The sequence below is a fragment of the Neomonachus schauinslandi genome, chromosome 1 (genome assembly GCF_002201575.2).
Source record: "Neomonachus schauinslandi chromosome 1, ASM220157v2, whole genome shotgun sequence".
Classification (NCBI taxonomy): Eukaryota; Metazoa; Chordata; class Mammalia; order Carnivora; family Phocidae; genus Neomonachus; species Neomonachus schauinslandi.
In genome coordinates this window covers 41,325,421-41,349,133 of record NC_058403.1, presented here as the reverse complement: position 1 = coordinate 41,349,133, position 23,713 = coordinate 41,325,421, and the positions used below count along the sequence as shown (strand labels likewise).

Sequence of the window (23,713 nt, the reverse complement as noted above, 5' to 3'; positions counted from 1 at the left end):
AAGGAAGGAAGGAAGGAAGGAAGGAAGGAAGGAAGGAAGGAAGGAAGCTGAGTGGATTTATTGTAAGACTACTGAATGGCATGCTGAATAACTAGGCCAACAGAAGCCAGGGACTTAGGCATTTCAGTGATCTATATAATGGGAAGTCACATGCTGTCTGTGTTAGGAGCTGCTATCAGATGACTGGGTTCTAACTGTCTTCTAGTCCTGGGTGTCCCTGCCCATGACTGAAATTCCCAGAAGAGAGAACTTGATCATTTTGGCTTAACATGTCTCTGGAGTCCTGTGACTGACAGCTCCCTAGAATCAGAAGTGTCTGCACATCTCCCACAAAGGAATGGAAGCTGCAAAGGAAGCAGAAACAAAGAAGTCTACATATGCTAATTATTGGCTGTACAACATACACACACGCCCTTCTTTCCATATACACCATTTGGAAATATTTCAAGTATAATGCACATATTTTAATATAATACAAATAACTGAGAACAGCAGAAAGGACCTTCTCCTTAATAGATTCCAGTCACCGCACCCAAAGAGGAAGGCTCATGGCTACCATTTCTTAGTTTACTGTCATCAAGTGATGTCCGTGCCTTGTCTTGTTCTGTCACAATCCCATGTCACTGTGCTATGCTTTATGGATGAAACAATACATTGTTACAATCCATCTCGTATGCCAAAAAATAATCATACTAAAAAGACAAGCAAAAGAATACAAGTACTTTGGGGTGGCCTCTCTTCCTTTTGAGCGGGAGCTGGTATTTATGACCTCCTTCACTCCCCAATTCACTTGTCTCTTGCTTTCATGCAGTTCGCTTATGTTGGATTTTTTTGTCTTCTCTCTGAGATGAACCATGCCCTTATTCAGGAAGAGTCTGAGCCTTGTTGTTCCTACCTATGGATGATTGTGGCCATCTCTTCTTTTATAATTTCTGTTGTGTATAATAGTCATCTTGAAGGAGTAGCACTCCTTCTAGACTTGATTTAGATGTGGCAAAAACACTATTTTGCCTTGATTATTGTCATACCAGTATAATTTTCTTTTTAATTTTTTTTCAACAGGAATAAAGGACTTGAAATGGCTACATAGCAGTCTCAGCTTCTAATTCAGTGGAAAATCTATTAGGTCCCATAGTGAATGCATTTCTTCTTGGTTTACCAATTTCTAGATGAGCAAAAGACAGTTGCAAGGGAAGAAAAAAGCAAAAAATGTGAGAATAGGTCATTGAATTAGCTTCTTATGCTGCTATAACAAAGTACCACAAACTGGGTAGCTTAAACAACAGAATTTATTGTCTCACAGTCCTGGAGACTAGAAGTCTGAGATTAAGGTGTCAGCAGGATTGATTCCTTCTGGGAGCTATGAAGGAGAATCTGTTTCATGCCTCTCTCCTCAGCTTCTGGTAGCCTCAGACATTTCTTGGCTTGTAGATGGCATTTTCCCTATGTCTTCACATCATCTTCCCTCTGTACATGAGTGTCTCTATTCCAAATTTCCCCTTTTTATAAAGACATCAGTCATATTGGATTAGAGCTCACCCTCATGGCCTTGTCTTAACTTGATCATCTGCGAAACTCCTTTTTCCAAATAAGATCCTTGTGACCCTTGCACTAGATTGCCTTGAGAAGAAACACAACGGACAATCCTTAAGTGGACCATTCTATCCCCTCTTATTATTAAGAACTTCTCTGGTGTGGGGCTATCTTGTGAGTATTCCCCTGGAACACAAATAGTCTCAGCTCCGGGCAATTCTTACCAAACAACCTTGTCTCTCGACCTGATATCTAGCTTTTTATGGGTCTCTGAACATATAGACAGACCATTTTCAACCATTCAGGAAGCAGAAAAGATCCAGATCTCATTCTAAGCAAAGTGGACAGTGAGAAATACTGCTTATATGTCTGCCCATTGTGAGGTGTTCATTTCTCCAAACATTCTGTTTCTCCTCAGGATCACCCTTGAGAGAGGCTGTCGTTTGTTTGTTCATTGCAGGCTGTGGCTTCATAGCAGGTCTCCCTCTGGCTCGTGTTGGTCTATCACAAAGAAGTATCTGTCAGTTAGAGATTTTGTCTTCAGTAGGTTGATTTTCATCCTCACTAGGTTGGTCATAGGCTTTTCCTCGTGAGACTTTAAAGAGGGGTTGAGGTAAGACTTCTTCACGTCAGGAGAGTGAGCAGCCTGCATAGACCACTTAGTTGTGCCTATAGTCCCATCCTATCCACACCACTGGAACACGTCACAGCTGAACTTCTGTCACAACTAAGTTTCTGGCTAGATGGAAAAGGTAGCATCCAGTTCACAATGAGCTGTTTAAATCACCTGGTCACCAGGTGTCCTGTGGTTGTATTTGCAGACTTCACTAAAGTCTGAAAGGATGCCAAGAACAGTTTCTCAAGGATAGACTAATTACTGGCAGAAGGAAATGTGACTTGCTCTCAAATAGTAAGGACCTCTACTGAAATTCTTCTTTGGGGACTTGCTGTGGTGCCTTGGATAGTACCAGAGGACCCTGCCGTCCTAGGGACAATTTGACATAATTGGATCTGATGGGTCACTGGCTAGTCTGACTGACAGACTGCTTGATTCGAACTTTGAACTAGCTAGAGAGCATTTTCTTATTCTGGTTTCCATCTGCATCTGGCAGCTTTTAGACTCATATGATAAATAGACCAGAGTGGAGTACCTAAAAATGGAATATGCCTCAACAATAAGGGGTCCACCGATATGCATGCTTCCATCTCAGTGTTGAATAGCTCATGCCTGGGGAAGGAAGCACAGTTTGGAGTTTGAGTTTTATTGGACCTATAGTTAGGTACTTGTAGGACACAATGCCCTTAATCAACTGACCCTCATGGGCCTCAGTTCTAGGCAGCAAACCTTAGATTTTAGATGTTTTTTCTTCTCTACAGGCCAAAATCTAATAATCACTAGAAATCTTTGGAATCTCTTCCCTCAGTGCAGTTACCCAGTGCAGTTAATCTGCGCGGGAGAAAACAAGAAGAAAAGTTCACTGTATACAGGATGCTTCTTCAAGGGCATCTCTCCTCTCCTTCATTGTAGAAGTTCTGGATCCATCAACTGATTCAAGATTGGTAATTAAGGAGAGGTGGTGATTTCTTTGAATTGTACAACCTCTATTTTACTAACCCAGGGAGTTTTGAATACAAAAGTTAATGAGGAATTTTATGGGTTGTCTTCCCATCTCATTCTAGGGAGATGTTCACCTGTTAATTCTTTCTCCAAGATTTGATCACTACACTCACCCTGACTTTGGTTCGTGTGAATATGAGCTGCCAACTAAGCTCAGCCACCCTGGGTTCCTGCCATTCCCCCTGAGATCCGGGAGCCCTGTTTCACTGCAGCCCCTGCCATTAGCATTTCCAACCTAGGGAGAACATCCAGTAAAATGCTTTTTAGCAAGCCCAGTGATTTCCTTACTAATTGATATCTATGAGAATCATGAACATACATTCTTTTATTTCATAATGGGGAGTGGGATGGATAAGTGAGAAAGTGAATAGGTAGGAACCACGTGAAAGATCCAAGCCAGAATCTATCTCCTGGTCCTTGTGAATTCTTTCTTTGATACTATGCCGAGGAATGTCTGGCTTTTCAGAGTTATTTAGTGTGTGCCAGAGTTGTCTAGGATGCCATTAGCCAACGAAGCCAACTGTTTGAACTGGAACTGGTGACCCTAGCTAGCACATGGAATGAAATCAGCAATATTAATACATTTAGCCTAATTCAAAATTACATAGGCCTTTTTGTATTAGTTTTCTATTGTTGTGTAACCAATTGCCACGAACTTAGCCTCTTAAAACAATGTAATTTATTTTTTTAATAATTTTTACTTGAGTTTTATTTTATTTTAAAAATTTTTATTTATTTATTTGACAAAGAGACAGCGAGAGGGGGAACACAAGCAGGGGGAGTGGGAGAAGGAGAAGCAGGCTTCCCGCCGAGCAGGGAGCCCAATGTGGGGCTCGATCCCAGGACCCTCGGATCATGATCTGAGCCGAAGGCAGACACTTAACAACTGAGCCACCCAGGCGCCCCCATTTTATTAACTCATTAGTCCAGGTACAAGTCCAGGGACCTGCTCAGGGTCTCACAAAGCTAAGATCAAGGGGTCCGCCAGAGCTGAGGTCTCATCTGCGGTGTTCTCTTCCAAGTGTATTGATCTCTCCAGTGAGAGAAAGGAGAGAGGAGATCAATGGAGGACGTTTGCTTGTGCATGAAAGTGACAAAACTCCATTCCACTTATAATTCCAATAGCCCCAACCCAAAGAAGCACATGGAATATTTGGTCAGCATTGTCTCTGTTACAAATATTCTTCCCCTAGGGTTAAGATTACTGTTTCTTCCTCTAAGAGAAGCACAAACACATATTGCTCATTTAACCTTTGGTAATATAGATTACAAAATGTGAGGTTGTATTAACTATCTATTTGTTAAATAGAGAAGGCATAATTAACCATGCCCAACAGACCTAAGCTGGGGACATAGTATAATGACATTGAACTGGCTGTTAATGTAGCAGGGTGAAAAAAATATGGTAACAGTTAATACTGAAGTTATTTCTTTTGTGAGAATTCTTATTATTTTACCTTGAGAAGTGGCTTTAGGTTTAGAAAGTGAAGTCCTGAAAACATGGTCTATAACTTTGCTACTCAAGAGTAGTTCATGAACCAGTAACAGCAGCATTACCTGGGAGCTTATTAGAAATGAAGCATCTCTGGCCTCATGCCAGACCTACTGATTTAGAATATTCATTTTAAGAAGACCCCGGGTAATTCCTATGCACACTTAAAATTTGAATCATGTCTAAGGAGATAGGAGAACAGGTTGGTAAATGGTTCTGCATGAGAAGTAAATAGAAGTTGCAGGGGTGGAAGTAGGAGGCAACCAGGAAGAGGGAAGGGGAGAAGATGTCAGAGAAGGGAGAAAAGAAGCTGAGCCATATGGCAAGACAGTGCAGCTTTTAGGAATGTCTTCAGTAAGATTTTTTTTTTTTTTTAGAGAGAGAGAGAAGAGAGAGAGCACAAGCAGGGGGACGACAGAGGGAGAGGGGCAGAAGGAGAGGGAGAGAGAGAATCTTAAGCAGGCTCTACACCGAGCATGGAGCCCAACGCGGGGCTCAATCTCCCGACCCTGAGATCATGACCTGAGCTGAAATGAAGAGTTGGATGCTTAACTGACTGAGTCACCCAGGCGCCCCATCCATTAAGAAATTATTATATGTGAGGTGGACAGAGGACCTTTAGGAACTGGCTTAAGACTTGACCTTAAATTGCAAAAGTTGTTTTAATGTGAACTATAGCCCTTTGTACCTCCCCCCTGCCTCCTACTCTCAGGGTTTCTTCAGAAGAGGTTGATTTCCATATCCAACTGGATTAAGAATGAAGCGAAGGGAATAGTTCCATAAGATACAACTGAGGTGAAGAGTTTAGTGAAAGCTAACACTCAAAGCCAATACTGACCATAAGAACTTCAGCTCCAAAAGGAGGAAGAAATCTTTTTTATTTTTTTTTAAAGATTTTATTTATTTATTTGACCACGAGAGACACAGTGAGAGAGGGAACACAAGCAAGGGGGGTGGGAGAGGGAGAAGCTGGGGGAGTGGGAGAGGGAGAAGCAGGGGGAGTGGGAGAGGGAGAAGCAGGGGGAGTAGGAGAGGGAGAAGCAGGCTTTCCGCTGAGCAGGGAGCCCAGACACTTAAAGACTGAGCCACCCAGGTGCCCTAGGATGAAGTCTTGAGAGACATTGGAATTTTTATCAGGTGTGGGATTGGGGTTTTAGGATTCCAGTCAGTTAATCAAAAAGGGCAAGATGATATATGACATTAGCAAAACTCAGATTATCTTTAAATTTAAAGCTTTGATTGAGGGTAATGTTTTGTTAATGCTAGAAGAAAAAAAACTCACCTTGGTGATGCAAAAACAAATAGTAGGTCTTGACTCTTTTTCTATTGGGTGATGCAAATCCTTTTTACCTAAATATTCCTATTTTATTTTGCATGTATCTGGGAAATACATATAAGTAAATAATTAAAATAATTTTGGGGGATGGGCAAGAATTCAGTAATTTTAGACAAGAAAATACTTCACACAAAAGATTGGAAGAAAATGGATAACATTTTAATAGTGTCTTTAGAAAGTAGAGTTATGATGCTTTTTATTCCTTGCTTACTTTTTTGCTTTTAATAAATATAATAACTTGGGGCACCTGGGTGGCTCAGATGGTTAAGCATCTGCCTTCGGCTCAGGTCATGATCCCGGGGTCCTGGGATCGAGCCCCACATCGGGCTCCTGGTTCAGCGGGGAGTCTGCTTCTCCCTCTCCCTCTGCCTCTCCCCTGCTCATGCTCTCTCTCCCTCTGTATCTCTGTGTCTCAAATGAATAAATAAAAATCTTTAAAAAAAATAAATATAATAACTTGAGTTATTAACTTCAGTGTGAGAACACCATTTCATTTAAGAGTTTTATTTATATTACATTGTTCTAAATATGGAAATTGAGTCCTCTAGGCTTGAGGGGAAGTGAAACAAGGATAATTTATCTAGATTCTGAGTGTTTCTACAGTGAGTAAAGTAATAGGAACTGGCTCTCACTAGTTCTAGGCCATTAGTATAATTCTTCTTAGTCCTCTTGTTCATTTTTTGGAATGGACTTAAAAAAGACACATTCAAAAACAATGGCTTTTAAATCTTCATAGAAATGGTAAAAATACAACTTCCTGCTTTTGTGTGATAGTTTCCATCTTTCAAAATGGCAGATTTGGGGGTGCCTGGGTGGCTCAGTAGCTTAAGCGTCTGACTTCGGCTCAGGTCATGATCCCAGGGTCCTGGGATCAAGCTCCGCATTGGGCTCCTTGCTCAGCGGGGAGCCTGCTTCTCCCTCTCCCTCTGCCTGCCGCTCCCCCTGCTTGTGCTATCTCTCTCTCTCACTCTTTCTCTCTCTGTGTCAAATAAATAAAAATAAATAATAAAAAAAATGGCAGATTTGGCATTTTCTCATGGAGTTTCACAGCTGTTCTGTGATGCACTTTCCCAACTTTAGGAAAATGTTACTTTTACTCACCCTCTACCAAGAGCTGTTATCCCATGTTCTCTTCCTGCTCTCATTTGAACTTCTTGAGGAAGTGGTTTATTCTAGCAGTCTCTATTGCCTCTCTTCCTTCTCACCCTCCCACTGGTCTTGGTGATTGGGACTATTAACAGTGATCCTATTGTTAAATCAACTACATTTTGGCTCTCATCCTAAATAATGGTAATTATTATTAACTTTTTTTTTTGAGAGACAGAGACTTAGATTAAACTACTAACTATATCCTACTGACTCCCTAACATTTTTGAACCATTCAAGTAATCCATGATTAATATAATCTAGTTTGGGAATACAGATATGCACTAAAAATATGCATCTGTAGTCCCACCAGCCAAAGTAATGTTTTGCTCTATATTTTTCTAAGCAACTTTGTCTGCATATATATATATATATATATATTCTTAGAAATTGAAATACATACATACAAGAATGGAATTGTGCTGTAATACTATTTTTTTCTAATATTTTTAACTTGATGTTTCACCTAAAAATATGATGATGGTTTTCATGTCAATAAAATCTGTCACACTTTAAAATAGATTTATAGTTTTTCTTCATATATGTTCATCATAATATATTTAATCAAAAATATATGTTTGGAAATTTAGATTATTTCCAATGTTTTGCTTATATCAATAAAATTGTGATGCACATATTCATACATATTTCTTTACATATGTCCTGTTCATTTCCTCAGATTAATTTCCTAGAAATTGAATGGTTAGCTGAATATCTAAAGGTTTTGAATACATATTGTTAGATTTCTCCCTGGAAATTTGCTTTTAAAAGTATATTTAAGAGTGCCTACTTGCTCTCATCTTTGCCAACATTGAACATTAACTTCGTTTTAAATCTTTGTCAATGCAATAGGAATAAAAATGGGGGTGACCTTTTTGGGGTGGGAGAGAAGTAGTCCATTTTATTTTTCAGTTCATCCATTAACTTTAAAGAGCAGCTAGAAATAGTCACTAACCTCCTTGCCTTACATATTAGTCTGCTTGGACTGGTCTGACAAAATACCATAGTTTACATGGCTTAAACAAGAGAAATTTATTTTCTCACAGTTCTGGAGGCTGGAAAATCCCAAGATGAAAGTGCTGACCAGTTCAGTTTCTAGTCAGGGCTTCCTTCCTGGCTTGTAGACCTTGATTTCTTACTATGTTCTCACATGGCCTTTCCTCAGGGTCTGTATGCTTACAGGGAGAGAGCTCGTTAATGTCTCTTCTTATAAGAACAGGAATCCTGTAGGATTGGGGCCCCACCCTCATGACCTCATTTAACCTTCATTATTTCCTTAGAAGCCCCTTTTCCAAATAGAGCCACAGTGGGGATTTCCACTAGAACATATAAATTCAGGGAGGTGGACACAAACATTCAGACCATAATGCCAAACATTCAGATTCAGTCCATATGCCTTGTCAAGTAGAACACAAGTTCTGTTTTTTTGTGTGTTTTTTGTTTGTTTGTTTGTTTTTTGTTTTTTGTAACTGTGGAAGAGGAGAAGTAGGTTTATTTTACTTTGTGGCCAATTTTTTAAGTGGGCCTGAGTTTCTGTATGTTAAATATACCTTTCCTTATTACTTGTTTTATTATCCTTCTTCCCCAAATCCTTATCCAAATCATTTTCTCCTCTCTCCTTAATAAATTATTTTATTCCATTGCTATTTAGACTGTGTCTTATAGCCTTTTAGAAAGTCAAGAAGGAATTCTGAGGGTCTGGCAGGAATTTAGAAATTGAATTATAAGCACCTACTCAATACTATACCAATATTCCAAATAATCTCATTTCCACATCAGCACTTAAAAATAATGTATCTTAAGAGTCAAAAGGGATGTATCCAGAGTCTTTCTAAGCCTTGCTTCATATCTGGGAGATATGAAGGAAGTAGGATAGTGCAGAATTAGGTCAACTCTTTCACTGTTGCCTTTAAAAATGTCCAGGAACAGTTTGCCTGTTGCTTTTCCAAACATAAACACAGACACAGGCCAGTGAACTAATAATATTAATTGATGCTATCCTAACAAATAGGTCAAATAGAACAAAAACACAACTTTTCCTGTGCTGTTACCTCTTGGTACATGATGTCAAAAGCAGATGCTGTTCTGGTGTCCTAGTGTGTCGGAGATGAAAAAGACAAGGAAAGCTGACCGTGTGGAAGATCTTCTGCACGTCATAAAGGAGGCCTCCTGCTGGAGCCTCAGGAAGTATAGCCAGTTTGTGGTGTAGTTATCTGGAGAAGGAAAGAGAGGGCTAGCAAATCCCTCTCCCTGCCTTGCCAAAATCTGAACTCTGAGTCCCTTCAAACGGAGTACTATAATTTATCATTCACCAACAGCAGACAAATCAAATGAAAGAAATGATTAATGTTGTGTTTGGGTTTTTTGTTAGTTTTGTTTGTTTTGGAGGGATTATTAAGCTGCCTGTTCTGTCTTTTGGGTAGAAGTATTTGTTGTTTTGGAAGGAATAACAGATAAGTACCACTTTCTCTGTCTATGGCTACAATCAAAAGGTTTTAACCTTGGGGAAACAATGGCAGAGTGTTTGATTTATTCTTCTTTTTCTAGACTAGGCACTGTAAATTAAAATTATAATTAAATCTCAGAGTAAGGAGAGGTCCATGTCACTCCTGTTGTGGCTATAAACAGTTCAGGCATTGTTTCCCTACTCAGCCAGAATGGGGGTTGATAGTCACATTTTTTTTTTTTAATGGCACCAACAGCTTCTTCTACTTATAAATAAACGCCAGTCTTCATCTTTTTTAATCCAATGTTTTAGGACTTACCTTTATACAACATATAACTCATAGATTATTTCCTCTTTTTCTTTCCTAGATTTAAATTCTTATCCAGATCTATTCCTTATGATTTTTGACTCTTTTAAAGTATTTCTCATCAGCCTATTTATTGCTTAGTCCTCTTGAAGAATGGATGCATATATAGTTCACCTTTAGAGAATACTTTTTCTAACACTTTTCTAACCTTTAACATAATAATATGAGAACACTCAGTTGCTCAGCAGCCTAGTCCTCAATATAAACAAAAATAAGAACTTGAGAGGAAAGCAAGTGTAGTAGTTCTCTTTAAAAATTTAACTAAAAAAAGATTGAAGTGTAGCATGCATCCAGACATGGCATTTCTTCCTGAAGTCTAACACAAGCTTCTCTGAAAATTGGTAATAATTATATAGGCCAACAAATGCCTAATTAAAAATCTATCTTTTGGTTTTCATAGTCCTTGCAGTCTTCACATTTTTAAATATTCCTCCTCAATTAGAAATCTTCTGTGATAGAAATCTTTATGAAAAAAACAAAAGATTTTATGTTTGATTACTATGTGAGTATTTTAAATAGAGTTAGTAATATCTGGACATATGTTTTCCCATCATTATTAATTAACAGTGTTTCTATATTACATGCAGTTCTGTTTTTCTTCAGGCTTTGACTAAAAACATGCCATTTCAACAGTTGACACACATGAAGCACAATTACATCTCAAAGTATTATCTAGTTGTTCTATTTGTACATTGAAAACAATTTTCCCCTGCTTCGTCCCACATTGAAGCAGAAACAAAGATTCAAACACTCTGCCAACCCAATTTCTAGCCAGAGATTTTCTCTCAGATGCATTTTTTTTAGGGGTAGTTCTTCATTCTTGGGATGACAGACAAGTAGGGCCTGGGAAAAGGAGAGACAGAAAGCAGAACTAAAAAAGAGATGAGCTTTGGAAGGAGGAATGTGAGAACCATCTTGGCAAAGGACAAGAGAGCAGAATGAAAAGATTCAGAGGATGGGTTATTCCAAAGCTTGTATCTCCTTCATCTGCAACCTCACTCTCTTCTGACTGATCAGTACTGGGCAACCTGCAGATCAGTGGTCCTAACCAACCCCTGAACAGAGGGTGGCAAGTTTGAACACTTCAGTGGGAAAAGAGGGGCCTCAGGAAAGGACCTCCCTTTGACCAGGTGGAACTGAATTGAACACTGGGAAATTCTCCTCTGACCAGAGGGAGTACTAACCCCACTATCTTTATTTACAGGTGCTTTTATGAAGTACCAGTAACAATAAGTGACTTTTTTGAGGATAAGACAATCAAATCTTATGCTCAAAAAACAGAGATTTGCCCCCACAGAAAATATCGAAGGGAACATATGAAAGCTGTTAAGACAATTTCAAAAAGGAATTCCAGTTAATGTTTGAACAATGGTTATGTTATTGACATAATTGTTCAACCTGCTATGGTCACTGTTTTGAAGAGGGAAGACTTAGATAAGTTAAAAATATAAATAGTTCAGTCATTCTTCTAACTTGAAAGACTCATAACTAAACATTATACCTAACAATATGAATCTGAAGGTAACACTTTTCAAGCAACAATACTCAGGTTTTAACAGACTTTCTTGAAAAACTTCTTAATCCAAAGAAGTGAAACAAGTGATCGGAGACAGTGTAGTAATGCAAAAGGAAAACAGGTTTTGGAGGCAGGCTTCTGTTCTCAGCTGTGTGAGCTTGGTAAGGTTAACTCAACTTCCCCGAGTTGTAGTTTGTTCATGCATAAAATGGGAAAATTACTGTCTACTTAGAACAGTTGTGATTAGTATTAAAGGAGATAATGTAAAAATGGCATATACTTGCTTATATGCCATGACTATTATGATAAATAATGGAACTTTGTAGACATTCCTGCAGTCTGGCAGGGTGCATGCTTTTGGGTAGATTGACTGAGGCAGCTGGTAAAAGCATTTCTTTTTTTTTTTTTTTAAAGATTTTATTTATTTATTTGACAGAGAGAGAGATAATGAGAGCAGGAACACAAGCAGGGGGAGTGGGAGAGGGAGAAGCAGGCTTCCCGCTGAGCAGGGAGCCCGATGCGGGCTTGATCCCAGGACCGTGGGATCATGATCTGAGCCGAAGGCAGATGCTTAACGACTGAGCCACCCAGGCTCCCCTAAAAGCACTTCTAACCCACATAGTTTTCTCATCCTACAGTTCTGTAGTTCTTAATTTGGATCTGTGATGTCATGTTTATATTTTTTTTGACAAAGAATAGTAGACTCCTTTGAAAGCACACTTGTTAAATGGATGGGTTTATTTTCTAAAGGACGGTAAATTCCTTTTTTTTTTTTTTTTAAGATTTTGTTTATTTATTTGACAGAGAGCTACACAGCGAGAGAGGGAACACAAGCAGGGGGAGTGGGCGAGGGAGAAGCAGGCTTCCCACTGAGCAGGGAGCCCGACTCGGGGCTCCACCCTGGGATCCTGACCTGAGCCGAAGGCAGAGCTTAACGACTGAGCCACCCAGGTGCCCCAAGGACAGTAAATGCCTTATTTAAGATATCAAACTTGTCCATGCCACAACCACATAATTTCTTTTTTTAAAATCAAGTACGTTGTTGGCATTTGAGTGGCAGATATAGAGAAGAAAGAGCACTGGATTAGGAGGATGGATATATTTAAATTCTTGTCCCATTAGCAGCACATCCTAGCTCTTTGACCTTGGGCCAAGTCATGTAACCTCTTTCAGCTTCATTTTCTTCAAGTAACTCAAGGAAAGTGGGGATGATAATTCTGTCCTTTGATTTATGGCATTATTTATGTGATGATCAAATGAAATAATATACACATTGAAAATTACTAAGTACCATGCCAATTTAAAACATTATTGGCTTGAGCCTAGATGAAATAAAACATAAGCATTCAAATTTAGACAAAATTAGGTTTTTATTATTAACTTCAATATCCTTTAGGGTAGAGGTGTAACAGTTTCCTTTTTTAAGATTCCTCTAATCAGTGGAGAAAATGAAACCTCTGATTGTTTTTTGAGAAGCAGCGGATAGTAATGGATAGTCACAGGTCTGGACATTGGGATCTAAGTCCTAATTTTGCTATTCATTATAACTTAGGGCAACTATCTTGCATGCTCTTTATGTGAGTTCCATCTTCTCTGAAATAATGGAGGCTCTTTTGTTTCCTTTTCCTTCTATAAACTTACGTGAGCATTCCTTTAAATGTACACCTTAGTTTTCTGTGGACATTTGAGAACGTCCCCTTTCACAATGTGAATATAGTACGTGTTATCAAACCTGGTTTGTGTCCTGCAGTGGGGTCACTTGTAGGGGAAGAGATATTCTTAAATGTCAATATTAAGATCTAAATTCCAAAACTTAATATTCCATAAGAAAGAAATGCAAAAGAGTGATGTTTATGGTTAGTTTTCTAAGTGCATTTGACGTTGATTTTTTTGTTATTGCATCACTGTATTTATCTTTCAGAGAAAGATGTTATTGTTTTCCCCAGAAAGATAAATATTTGCTTTGAGGTTCAGAAGGGTTCAGTTTTTGCCATATTTATTATAAAGTAGCATCCTCAAAACTACTTCAAATAAATGAGATAATTGGCCATGTCAGATTCTTCCATTGTGGATAGGGCTACCATTTATCAGTCAGTAATACACTTGGCAGGTAATGTGCTCACAGAATAGCATCTGTTAGACACACACAGCCTTGATTTAATCTTGATCTTAATGAACAGTGATAAAGATGGTAAGACATAGGGTTAAAAATATAACCCAAACACTATTTATTTAGTTAGTCATCACATTTAAACTTCTGTTTTGGCAAGTAGGAGAAATAAATTAACATTACTTACTTCATTCTTGAAAGATGTTCAGTTATTCAACTAATAATTATGGTGACTTGATTAATTAGTCCTTTTGCTTTTCTTTTTCTTCCTTCTATTGTCATCTTTTGTGTATGCCTTTTTCACCAGGTAATAAGATAAAAAAGAGAAAAACAAATTTATCTGTTTATATTACTTACTCATCTTAGTGAAAGCATTACTATGGCTTAAATCAGGATTTAAAAATTATTTGTAGATTTTATTTTTGCTTTTAAAATTTTTCGTTAAAAAGTAGTGTTGTTTACATACTAAAACAATAAAGCCAAAGCTTCATGCTGTCCATTCTTTTCTTCCAACATAATTGCAATCAGTGGTTTGAGTGTCTTTCCAAACTATTTTCTGTGTATCTGTCCACATGATATTTACATATCTACAAGTATGGCTGGTATACATAGGGTTACATGATAGTATGACATTCCACAATTTTCATTTTTAATTTAATAATATATCTTGAAGATCTTCAATAAAGGAATATCTTTCTTCTCTTTGATAAGTGCATATTAATTCACAGTACAGATGTATTATAGTTTATTTTTCCATTCCCTTCTTGAAAGTTATTTAAATTGTTTTTAATTTTTTGATATTACAGTTTTTCAACAAATATTCTATATACACCTTTTCCAGCACAGGTACATATCTGCAGGACATTTTTAGAAGCAGAATTGTTGAATTGAAGAGTATGTGTGCTTTAAATTTTCAGCTACTACCAGATTACCTTAAAATAATGCTTACCAGTACATATTCCTACCACTGATATACAAGAATACTTGTTTCCCCTTACCCTCACCATTACTTGATGTTATCAGTCTTTTAAGTTTGTGCAAATTTAATGAGCAAAAATCTAGTTAAAAAATTTGTAGTGAACGTCTTTTCACATATTTATTGGTCATTTTTATTTTCCTCTTTAGTGATGTTTATATGATTTTGATTATAGTGTTTTCTTTATATTTTCTTTATATTGTTTTGTATTTAATCTTGCACACATTCTTATTATCCATTGGCTTATTGTTGTTGTTATTGTTTTAATTTGCAAAAGTTGTTTATACATTCTGGATGTAATTTTCTCCATTCTATATTATGAAATATTTTCTTCTAATCTGTCATTTGTTGTTGAACTTTGTTATTTTTGTTGTTGTTTGTTTAGCTGTTTGAAATTCATTATGCATTTGATATTACCAAATTTTTTCTCTTTGCCTTCTGTATTTTGTGCTTTGCACATGATCTTCCTTTTTCCAAAGATTTTTATTTTCCCTTTGTATGAATAAATCAAATGTTTTAGCTCATCAAGTATCTTTTAAGTAGCTGATTGGACTGTACTCCCGCATTTCTCTATCTTTACAGAGGTCATGTGGTTTTCCATTAAAATTGAGAAAGCTTATTACTCTAGCTTTAAAGATGTGTGGCTATAACTTTTGATATAGTCATTTCAGCATGCTGCTTTTCCCAAGTGTAGTCATAATAAGGTAAACATTAAATATTGTCTGGTGTGTTTGGCCTCATGCATGAACTTGAATGATTCATGTAGATCATTATACAAGTGCTGTAGCTTGCACACCAAACTTGCTGTCTGAGTTGTTAATCAAAGTGCTTATGTATCTGCATATTTTTCTTCTCAATTCTCTATACTGATTTTAAATGTTATGCAGTTCACAATTAGACAATGATTTTTAAATTTTTTTTTAGACAATGATTTTGATTCTCACTGTTTAATAAAATACCATATTTTAGGTGGAGAAATGAAAAGCTTACTCATAAAAACTTACTTTTTCCTTCAGTTTTGTCAAAGCAGCACGCTTCACAAGTCCTGGTTAGGAAACGCCGTGCAAATTCTATGTTTGAAGAAACCAAAAAGGGTAATCTTGAAAGAGAATGCATTGAAGAATTGTGCAATAAAGAAGAAGCCAGGGAGGTCTTTGAAAATGACCCTGAAACGGTAAGAATTTATGAAATCTAATTAGATTAGATTTAATTACATACCTAGACATACAATTAAAGACTGAACGTTTCCAGCTTGAGTCCGTGTTCCCTTGTGTTCCCTTTTTTTTATAAAGATTTTTTTAAAGATTTTATTTATTTATTCATGAGAGACAGAGAGAGAGAGAGAGAGAGAGAAGCAGAGGGAGAAACAGGCTCCCAAGGAGCAGGGAGCCCGATGCGGGACTCGATCCCAGGACCCTGGGATCATGACCTGAGCCAAAGGCAGACGCTTAACCATCTGAGCCACCCAGGCGCCCTTTAGAGTTAATGATTATGTATATCTCCTTCTACATGTAAACACTGAAGCATTTCAGAAAAAGTCACTTCAGAGGAAAGTGGGCTTGTTAGGAAGACACTATTGTCAAAGCAATGTGCTCTGACCAAAGTATAATTCAGTTATACTTCATTATCAGCAAGTGGTCTTGACCTCATGGTTTGTAAATACTTTCTTCCTAACTGGAATTTGGTAGTATTGGGTAGGTGGAGAAGAAGGTATCTCCCCACAATATGTGTGTGTGTGCGTGACTGCATTATCACTATACTTCATTAAATCTCTCCGTTGGCATTTTTAACCAGGCTTTAGAAGACAAGTCTATCTAATCCAGAGCTTGATACATCATAGCTACTCAGTGAATGCTTACTGAAGAATTCATTACAGTACTGTATTCCCTAAGTATAATTTTTTCCATAAAGCCTTGGGAAGTTTCCTGAACCCACTTGATATGATCACTAATCCCTGGGGTTAGAATTTATATATTTAGTGTATAAATTTTTCCAAGTTAGTCTAGAAGAATTTAATCATAAAGACCACTAAATATCATATAGAAATATGTGACCCCGGACCTTATCTTTAGTCTCCTAATTTTCCTAGGGAAGGATGTTTTCTAATATGCCCTGTGGAAAACAGGATTATAAACAGTGCCTCTAAAAATTAGGATGAAGATGACCTTGAGAATTCAAATATAATAGCCATCAGGGTTACCTCAGATATATTTCCTGAGATGAACTATGTAACCCAAAGGAAATGAGGGAGAAAACATATACAAAGTAGCTCCTTTAGCTCAGTCATGGCTCCTGGGACCATCAGACTAGATGAGAGATAATGAGCAGGAACATTTGTCTAGAGTTAGAGAACTTGTCCAAGACAGTAACAACTTGTGTTCCCCAGAGTTCCTCTTTAATCCTTTTATTTCTACCTACTCTAATAGGTTCTAAGAATATTTTTTCTAAGGTACCCAAAGAATAATTTTTAATACTCTGCAGGATTGAGCCAGTTTTGTTGCTTTTTGTGGATAAGCAATTGACAAGACAAAATATTTTTTTTCACACTATATAGCAGATTAGTACTCTTATTGTGCAGGATGTGCATATATATCACAATATAATATAATATTATTTATTATAGAAATTTAAATATATACCACAGTAGTCAGAACAATTTAATAAGCCCCCATATACCTTCCCAGACGTCAGCAATTATCAACAGTCAGCCATTCTTGTTTTGTCTGTTCTCTACCCCACCCAGTCTAATTTTTGTTTTGTTTTGCTGGATCATTTAAGGCAAGCCTGCATCCCTGAGATATCATATTATTACAGTGCCCATAAATACTTGAGTATATATTTCTAACATTATAAGTATGTTCTTGTAGCTTAGCCTCTGAATGGCAAATGGAGAGTGAGGTGTAAGACCATAGTGGAGAGAAGGGAAACTAGTTGAGAAGGGAAACTCATTTATGTGCTTCCTCCCCTCCACTTTCTGACATTGGTCTCATATACAAAAGAGAAGGATGACAGAGTAAAGAAAAAATGGGAGAAATGAAAGGCAAGGAAAAATAAACATTTGTGACTGCTTCTCATTTTCTTTCTTTTTCCTTTTTAAAGATTTTATTTATTTGAGAGAGAGAGAGAGTGAGAACAAGAGAGAACATGAGCTGGGGGATAGGCAGATGGAGAGGGAGAAGCAGACTCAACGCTGAGCCAGGAGCCCAATGCGGGGCTCGATCCCAGGACCCTGAGATCATGACCCAAGCTGAAGGCAGATGCCCAACCGACTGAGCCACCCAGGCGCCCCTGCTTCTCATTTTCTATCCTGCCCCAGCCTCTCCCTGTCCACGTCCCTAATATCCTAGTTCACACTCCCAGTCTCCACCCTGTTGCTCACCTCACCACCGTCCCTAATATCTTCCTCTCACACCTACATCATCTCCTTTTGAACATATTCATTGTTGCTTATCTTCCTGGCTTTTGTTCTTTAGAAGAAAACACCACTGTTTGAATTACTTAGTGGGAGATCCCATCCTTATAAACGAGTAGACAAGTGTTCTATAGGTTTATATGGGAGAGGAGGCAAGAGCGGAGACTTTGGCTCTGAACTGGATGAGGTATATTCCTTACTTGAGTATGTTTTTGTGTAGAAACACTGGTTTCTTGTGAGGTGTTCTTGTGCTGTTAATGTTACACATTAGATATATTATGGCTTAAGAAGGCTTTGGGGAACCAGCCTAAGAACCGTAGCTTCAGAAATCATTTATAACATTTTTCTCCCTTTGGAAAAGTACATTCCTTAGTCCAAATTACTGATTTACAGACAAACTTTTGGTACATAACCAATTTATAAGTAAGGTATTACATGTACATAAGATGCTAAAAGATATTCACTTTAATTCACTTCAAATTATGTCACTCTTACTCAACATTAAATGTGGCATATGTAATCAGCATGACATGAAATGTGTCAAGTGGGTATCTGATTGTTATGGAAAAATTAAAGGATTTATAAATAGCATATATTACATGTAACATCTTCAGTAGAACCTGTTTTCAAATTAGAAGCTTTTGTAACATGATTTTATTGCTTAATATTGATTTAAGCTAAGTGTCTTATTGGCTTATTGTTATTAGTTATCTACTCCTGGCATATTTTACTATAGCAAAAATGTTGTAATGTGGAAATGATAATTATATGTAATATATTTGCATATTTAATATAAAACACATTATAAAATTAAGTTTTAACTATATAGTGAAATTTAGGCTTGCTAAGATGTATTTTTTCTTTTCTTTCTTTCTAGGATTATTTTTATCCAAAATACTTAGGTAAGTTCAAAGAATCTCAATCATAATAATCATAGAAATAGGAGGGAATTTAGATTTGATCAAGTCCAATCTTCCACCCATCTATTCCATCCAATATAATTTAATTAGCCTTGGGAGTAAGAGTTCATTTTATATGGAGTTTTGCTGTCCTTTTATTTAAGGTCATGTAGACAAATTTGAAATGGTTCTTTAATGAATGTGTGGCATTTTGACTTTTAATCTTTTTCATTCTCTTGTCTTTGTCATAAAGGTCCATGGGCTGATGATAAATTATATTTAAGTATCAGGACATTCTTTAGAAGCATATGAATTGTCATGGGTTATCTTAATATTGGTATATAATTAACATGTAGCATTGTATTAGTTTCAGGTATACAACTTAATATTTAATATATGTATGTATACGTTGCAAAATGACCACCTAGTAAGTCTAGTTAATGTCCATCACCACACATAGTTATATTTTTTTTCCTGTGATGAGAACTTTTAAGATCTACTTTCTTAGCGACTTCCAAATATACAATACAGTACTATTAACTATAGTCACCATCCTATACATTATACCCTAAGGCTTGTTTACTCTATAACTGGAACTTATGGATTATCTTTTGCTGAAAGAAAAGATCTCTACACTCTCCAAAGCTTATGACATAAATCATCATAATTTAAATTAACGTGGAGAAAAGATAGAATGTCAAGACTTTTTCAGCTTCTCAATTTTAGGTAGGGGTTTAAATATTTTATAAAAAGATATTTGGCTATTATAAATTAAAAGCTTGCATTAAAAAATATAGTATTAATCCTTGTTTCTTAGGTCCATGTAATGAAGCTCTGTTTTTGTGGGCATCAGCACTCTAGAAGTACATACCTTTGATCACAGAGTACGTTTGGATAAAGATAAATAACTTTTTTAAAAGATTTTATTTATTTATTTGACAGAGGGAGAGATAGTGAGAGCAGGAACACAAGCAGGGGGAGTGGGAGAGAGAAGCAGGCTTCCCACGGAGCAGGGAGCCTGATGCAGGGCTCGATCCCAGGACCCTGGAATCCTGACCTGAGCCGAAGGCAGGCGCTTAACAACTGAGCCACCCAGTAACCCCCATAGATAACTTTTTAATACAACATTATGTATTTTGGGAAAATTCCTTAGATAAAATAGTTTTCTTTTTTCTCCTTTTCTCCTTCTCAACTTCCTCTTTTCTGGCTCTACTCAACTTTCTTTTCTCTTTGCTTGTCTTATTTGGCAGCATGGTAGAATAACCAAGTGAAAAAAACAAAAAAGAAAACCAAAAGCCAAAAACCAAAAACAAAACCTGTAAGATGTGGGCTCTACTCCCAGATCTAAAAATTTCTACTGTGTCAGGTTAAGCAAGTTATTTTGCTTTTCAGGTTTTGTATTTAAATGTGCACTATAATTATATTCTCTAACTTCGGACCTGTTGGGAGTACCAAATAAGTATATGTATGTAGATAGATTTTTTTACTTTACACTTTTATTCAAATGTAACGTATTATTATTTAACCAACCCATAATTTGAACTATACTTTTTATTGTGTTTTATTTTTTGATTCACAATTTATATTTTGGTCTTTACTTATGTTTAGGCATATGCAATGAATTCCACTATTGAAAACAGAAAAGAAATGCTCTACTTAACTTTTACGTCATTTGATGTATATATTCTCTAGGCCAATGGCCCTAACTGGGGGGGGAAAAACTTTATGATCCTGTCCTTGGCAAACCTAACCTAACTTTACTAGTTACCCCAGCTTATCAGGAATCTCCTTGCAGTGAGACAGGGACACCCAAGAACTTAGATCACTAATACACAGTGGGCAGTGTTTAGGTTTAGAGTTTCAGGGGTTAGAAAGTACTTCAGTTTATCCACATATCTTATGTACTGCATTGGAAACATGGAATTTGGTAAAAAAATACTTGTGGGTTTCATTATAGAAATGTTAAGTTTTTAAGTTTTGTTCTTTCCTTAGAAAATAGAATGAATCACCCTACTATTTATGTGGGCCTTTAAAATATCACCTGATAGAGTGGATTTTTGTATTAATGGAGGATAAACTTCTTTGGAAAAATGCTAAGTTCTGAGCTTAAATATAAACATTAGAAATAAATTCTAGTTTCTGGTTCTTTCCAAGTTGGTGAATTAGCCCAGACTGCTGACTCCTTCTCTTAAAATCATCTCAAGAGAAACACTGGCATTCCAGACACTAATGATAACAAAACAAAATGAAAAACAACAAGAAATGTGAGAAATCCATGGATAAACTGAAGGCTGGCTTGACCTAGTATGTGTGTGTGGGAAGTGGGGTGCTGACTGCTGAGGCAGCAGTAAGAGGACAGTTTGGAGTATTTAAAAAATGACCTAATCATACAAATCAAGAAAAAAATTTAAAAGTACAATACTGCAAACTCTTAGTAGCAAGAAGGAAAACAAAAAAGAAGAATCACAAAAGCAAAATCTCATTCTTTGAAAAGGTTAGTAAGTTAGATTGACCTCTAGTAAGAATAATTAAGGAAAAAGAAAAAGAAGGAAAAAGGAAATGCCAAAACACAAAGTGTAGGATAAAAAGAAGAAATACCATAAGCCCAGCATAGATAATTTTCTCTTATGAAATTGTCCTAGAAGAGAGAATAAGATTCTATGCTGTGAACTTATTCAGAAAGGTTGGTGTAATCTTGATTCCAAAATCAGATAAGAACAACACAAGAAAATAAAAATAAAAATAAAATTCCTTTTCAGCTATAAATTAATTCTAAATAAAATGATATCCAATCTAAAGTGTATTAAAAATAATATATCATAATAAAGTAAGGGTTTATTCCAGAAATTCAAGAATGGTTTAACATCAGAAAACCTATCAATTTAATTATCCACATAAAGAGTGTATTATTACCTCAGTTCATACAGAAAAGGCAGTTGATAAAGTTCAGCATTTAGTATAAAACCTTTTTGCAAACTGTGATAATAGGAGAACTTTCTGAGCTTGGTAAAGGTTATACAGAATAACCATATAATTTACAAATTTTGATATTTTTGTCCAGGACCAGTACTACCATAGATAAATGCCAGGTAAAAAAGAACAAAATAGGACTGTTCTGGGAAAATTGGCATGTATGGTCACTCTAATGATAAACACACAACAGTAGAGAAAGAAAGAAAGAGAGAGAGAGAAAGAAGGAAAGAGAAAGAAAAGGAAAGGAAAAGAAAGGAAAGGAAGAAGGGAAAAAGGAAGGAAAAAAAAACAAAATCTGCAGTAAACATTATACTTGCCAGTTAAATTTTAGATGTAGTCTCTTTATGATTAGGATAAGAAGATAAGCACTGGAAGTTACAACCAATGCAATAAGGAAAGAAAAATAAACAGAACTGTATAGCTCATGGGCAAAATATGTACCTGTCATTAATTATAATTGATATGATGATATACCTAGAAATAAATAGGCTCCATAGACAATATATTAGAAGACATAAGGGATTTTTAGATAGCTCTAAGACTAGCCTATAAAAATCAGTAGTAGTTCTTTACACAGTCCAGTAGAAAATGAAAAGCTGATACCTCCTGCTATAACAACAAATCTCATACGACCTCTACAGAGAAGATTTTAAAACTCAAATTAAGAATATACAGGATGAACTGAAATCATGGAAAGACATTTCATGTTCTTGATTGAGTGATACTGTAGGGAGAGCAATTCTCTCCAAATTAATCTATATGTTAAAAGCAATCTCATTTAGAATTCCAGATGGATTTTTTTAAAAGAATTCAGTAAGTTCACTTTAGCATTTAAATCAGGGAATAAAAGTCCACCCATGTCTAAATAAACATTTAAAAATGTAAAGGGAAGAAACACCTCATCAAATACTAATAATTCAAAGCTATAGAAAGAAAACAATATGATATTGTCAGAAGAACACATAGACTAATGAAACGAGAGAGTTCAGAGACAGACCCATGTATATATGCCAACCTAATATTTGATAAAGGCGACACCACAAATCACTGAATTGTTGAGACGATGGTGTGGGGGAGATTGACTAACTCTAATCAGAAATATAAATTTGAGTTCCTAAGCACCACCAAATGTAATGGTGTATTCTAGCTGGAATAAAGACAAAAAATGTTAAAGCAAAACCATGAAATTAAAGAAATAATACATAATATCTTTGTAATCAATGGCATGGAAAAAAACTGCAAATGCACAAACCATAAGACAAAATAATTGGTAAATTTGATTACAACAAAATTAGGAACTTCTCTTAAAAGAGACATAAAAGATAAGGTTAAGAGACAGGTAACAGAATGAGAGATGGTATTCATAAATGTTTAAATTTCTGCAACCCACCTGAACAATAAATAACTGCCAATAGAAAAATAGTTAATAAATAATAAGGAACATTTTCAGAGGAGGAAAAAAAATTTTAAATGACATAAAGGTATACTCCATCTCACTAGAAATCAGAAAAATGATATGAGATATCATTTATTTGCCTATTATGGCAAAAATTTTCTGAAAGCCAAGGTATAGAAATTGTTATGCTCTCTGGTGGGAAGGCACCTCTGGAGAGCCAAAGAGGACCTGCCTATCTAATGATCCCACAATTCCTGAAACCCCTTCTGTATCTTCTTCTTCAGTATCTATTTCTTACGCATGTACTAGTGAAACACGCATGAAGATATCCATTGCAGTTCAACTTGTAGAGGTGGGAAGTTGGGGGCAATCTAAGTATCTTTCATGGGTAGAGGGCATTATAAAAATGGTGGTTGCTTGCAATGGAGTAAAGTTTAACAAGCAAAAAGTTAGAAGCAATAACTTATATGCAGTAGCATGGAGTGATCATAAA

At 36.4% G+C, this 23,713-nt stretch overlaps 1 protein-coding gene across 1 annotated transcript in view; it reads left to right on the top strand.

Annotated features, from left to right (window-relative positions):
- PROS1 (protein S) overlaps positions 1-23,713 on the top strand; it is a 61,807-nt gene that overhangs the window by 2,827 nt on the left and 35,267 nt on the right. The window contains exons 2-3 of the mRNA XM_021687943.1: positions 15,557-15,714; positions 18,830-18,854. Of these exons, the coding sequence (XP_021543618.1) occupies positions 15,557-15,714; positions 18,830-18,854 (183 nt within the window). The remainder of the gene's footprint in view (positions 1-15,556; positions 15,715-18,829; positions 18,855-23,713) is intronic.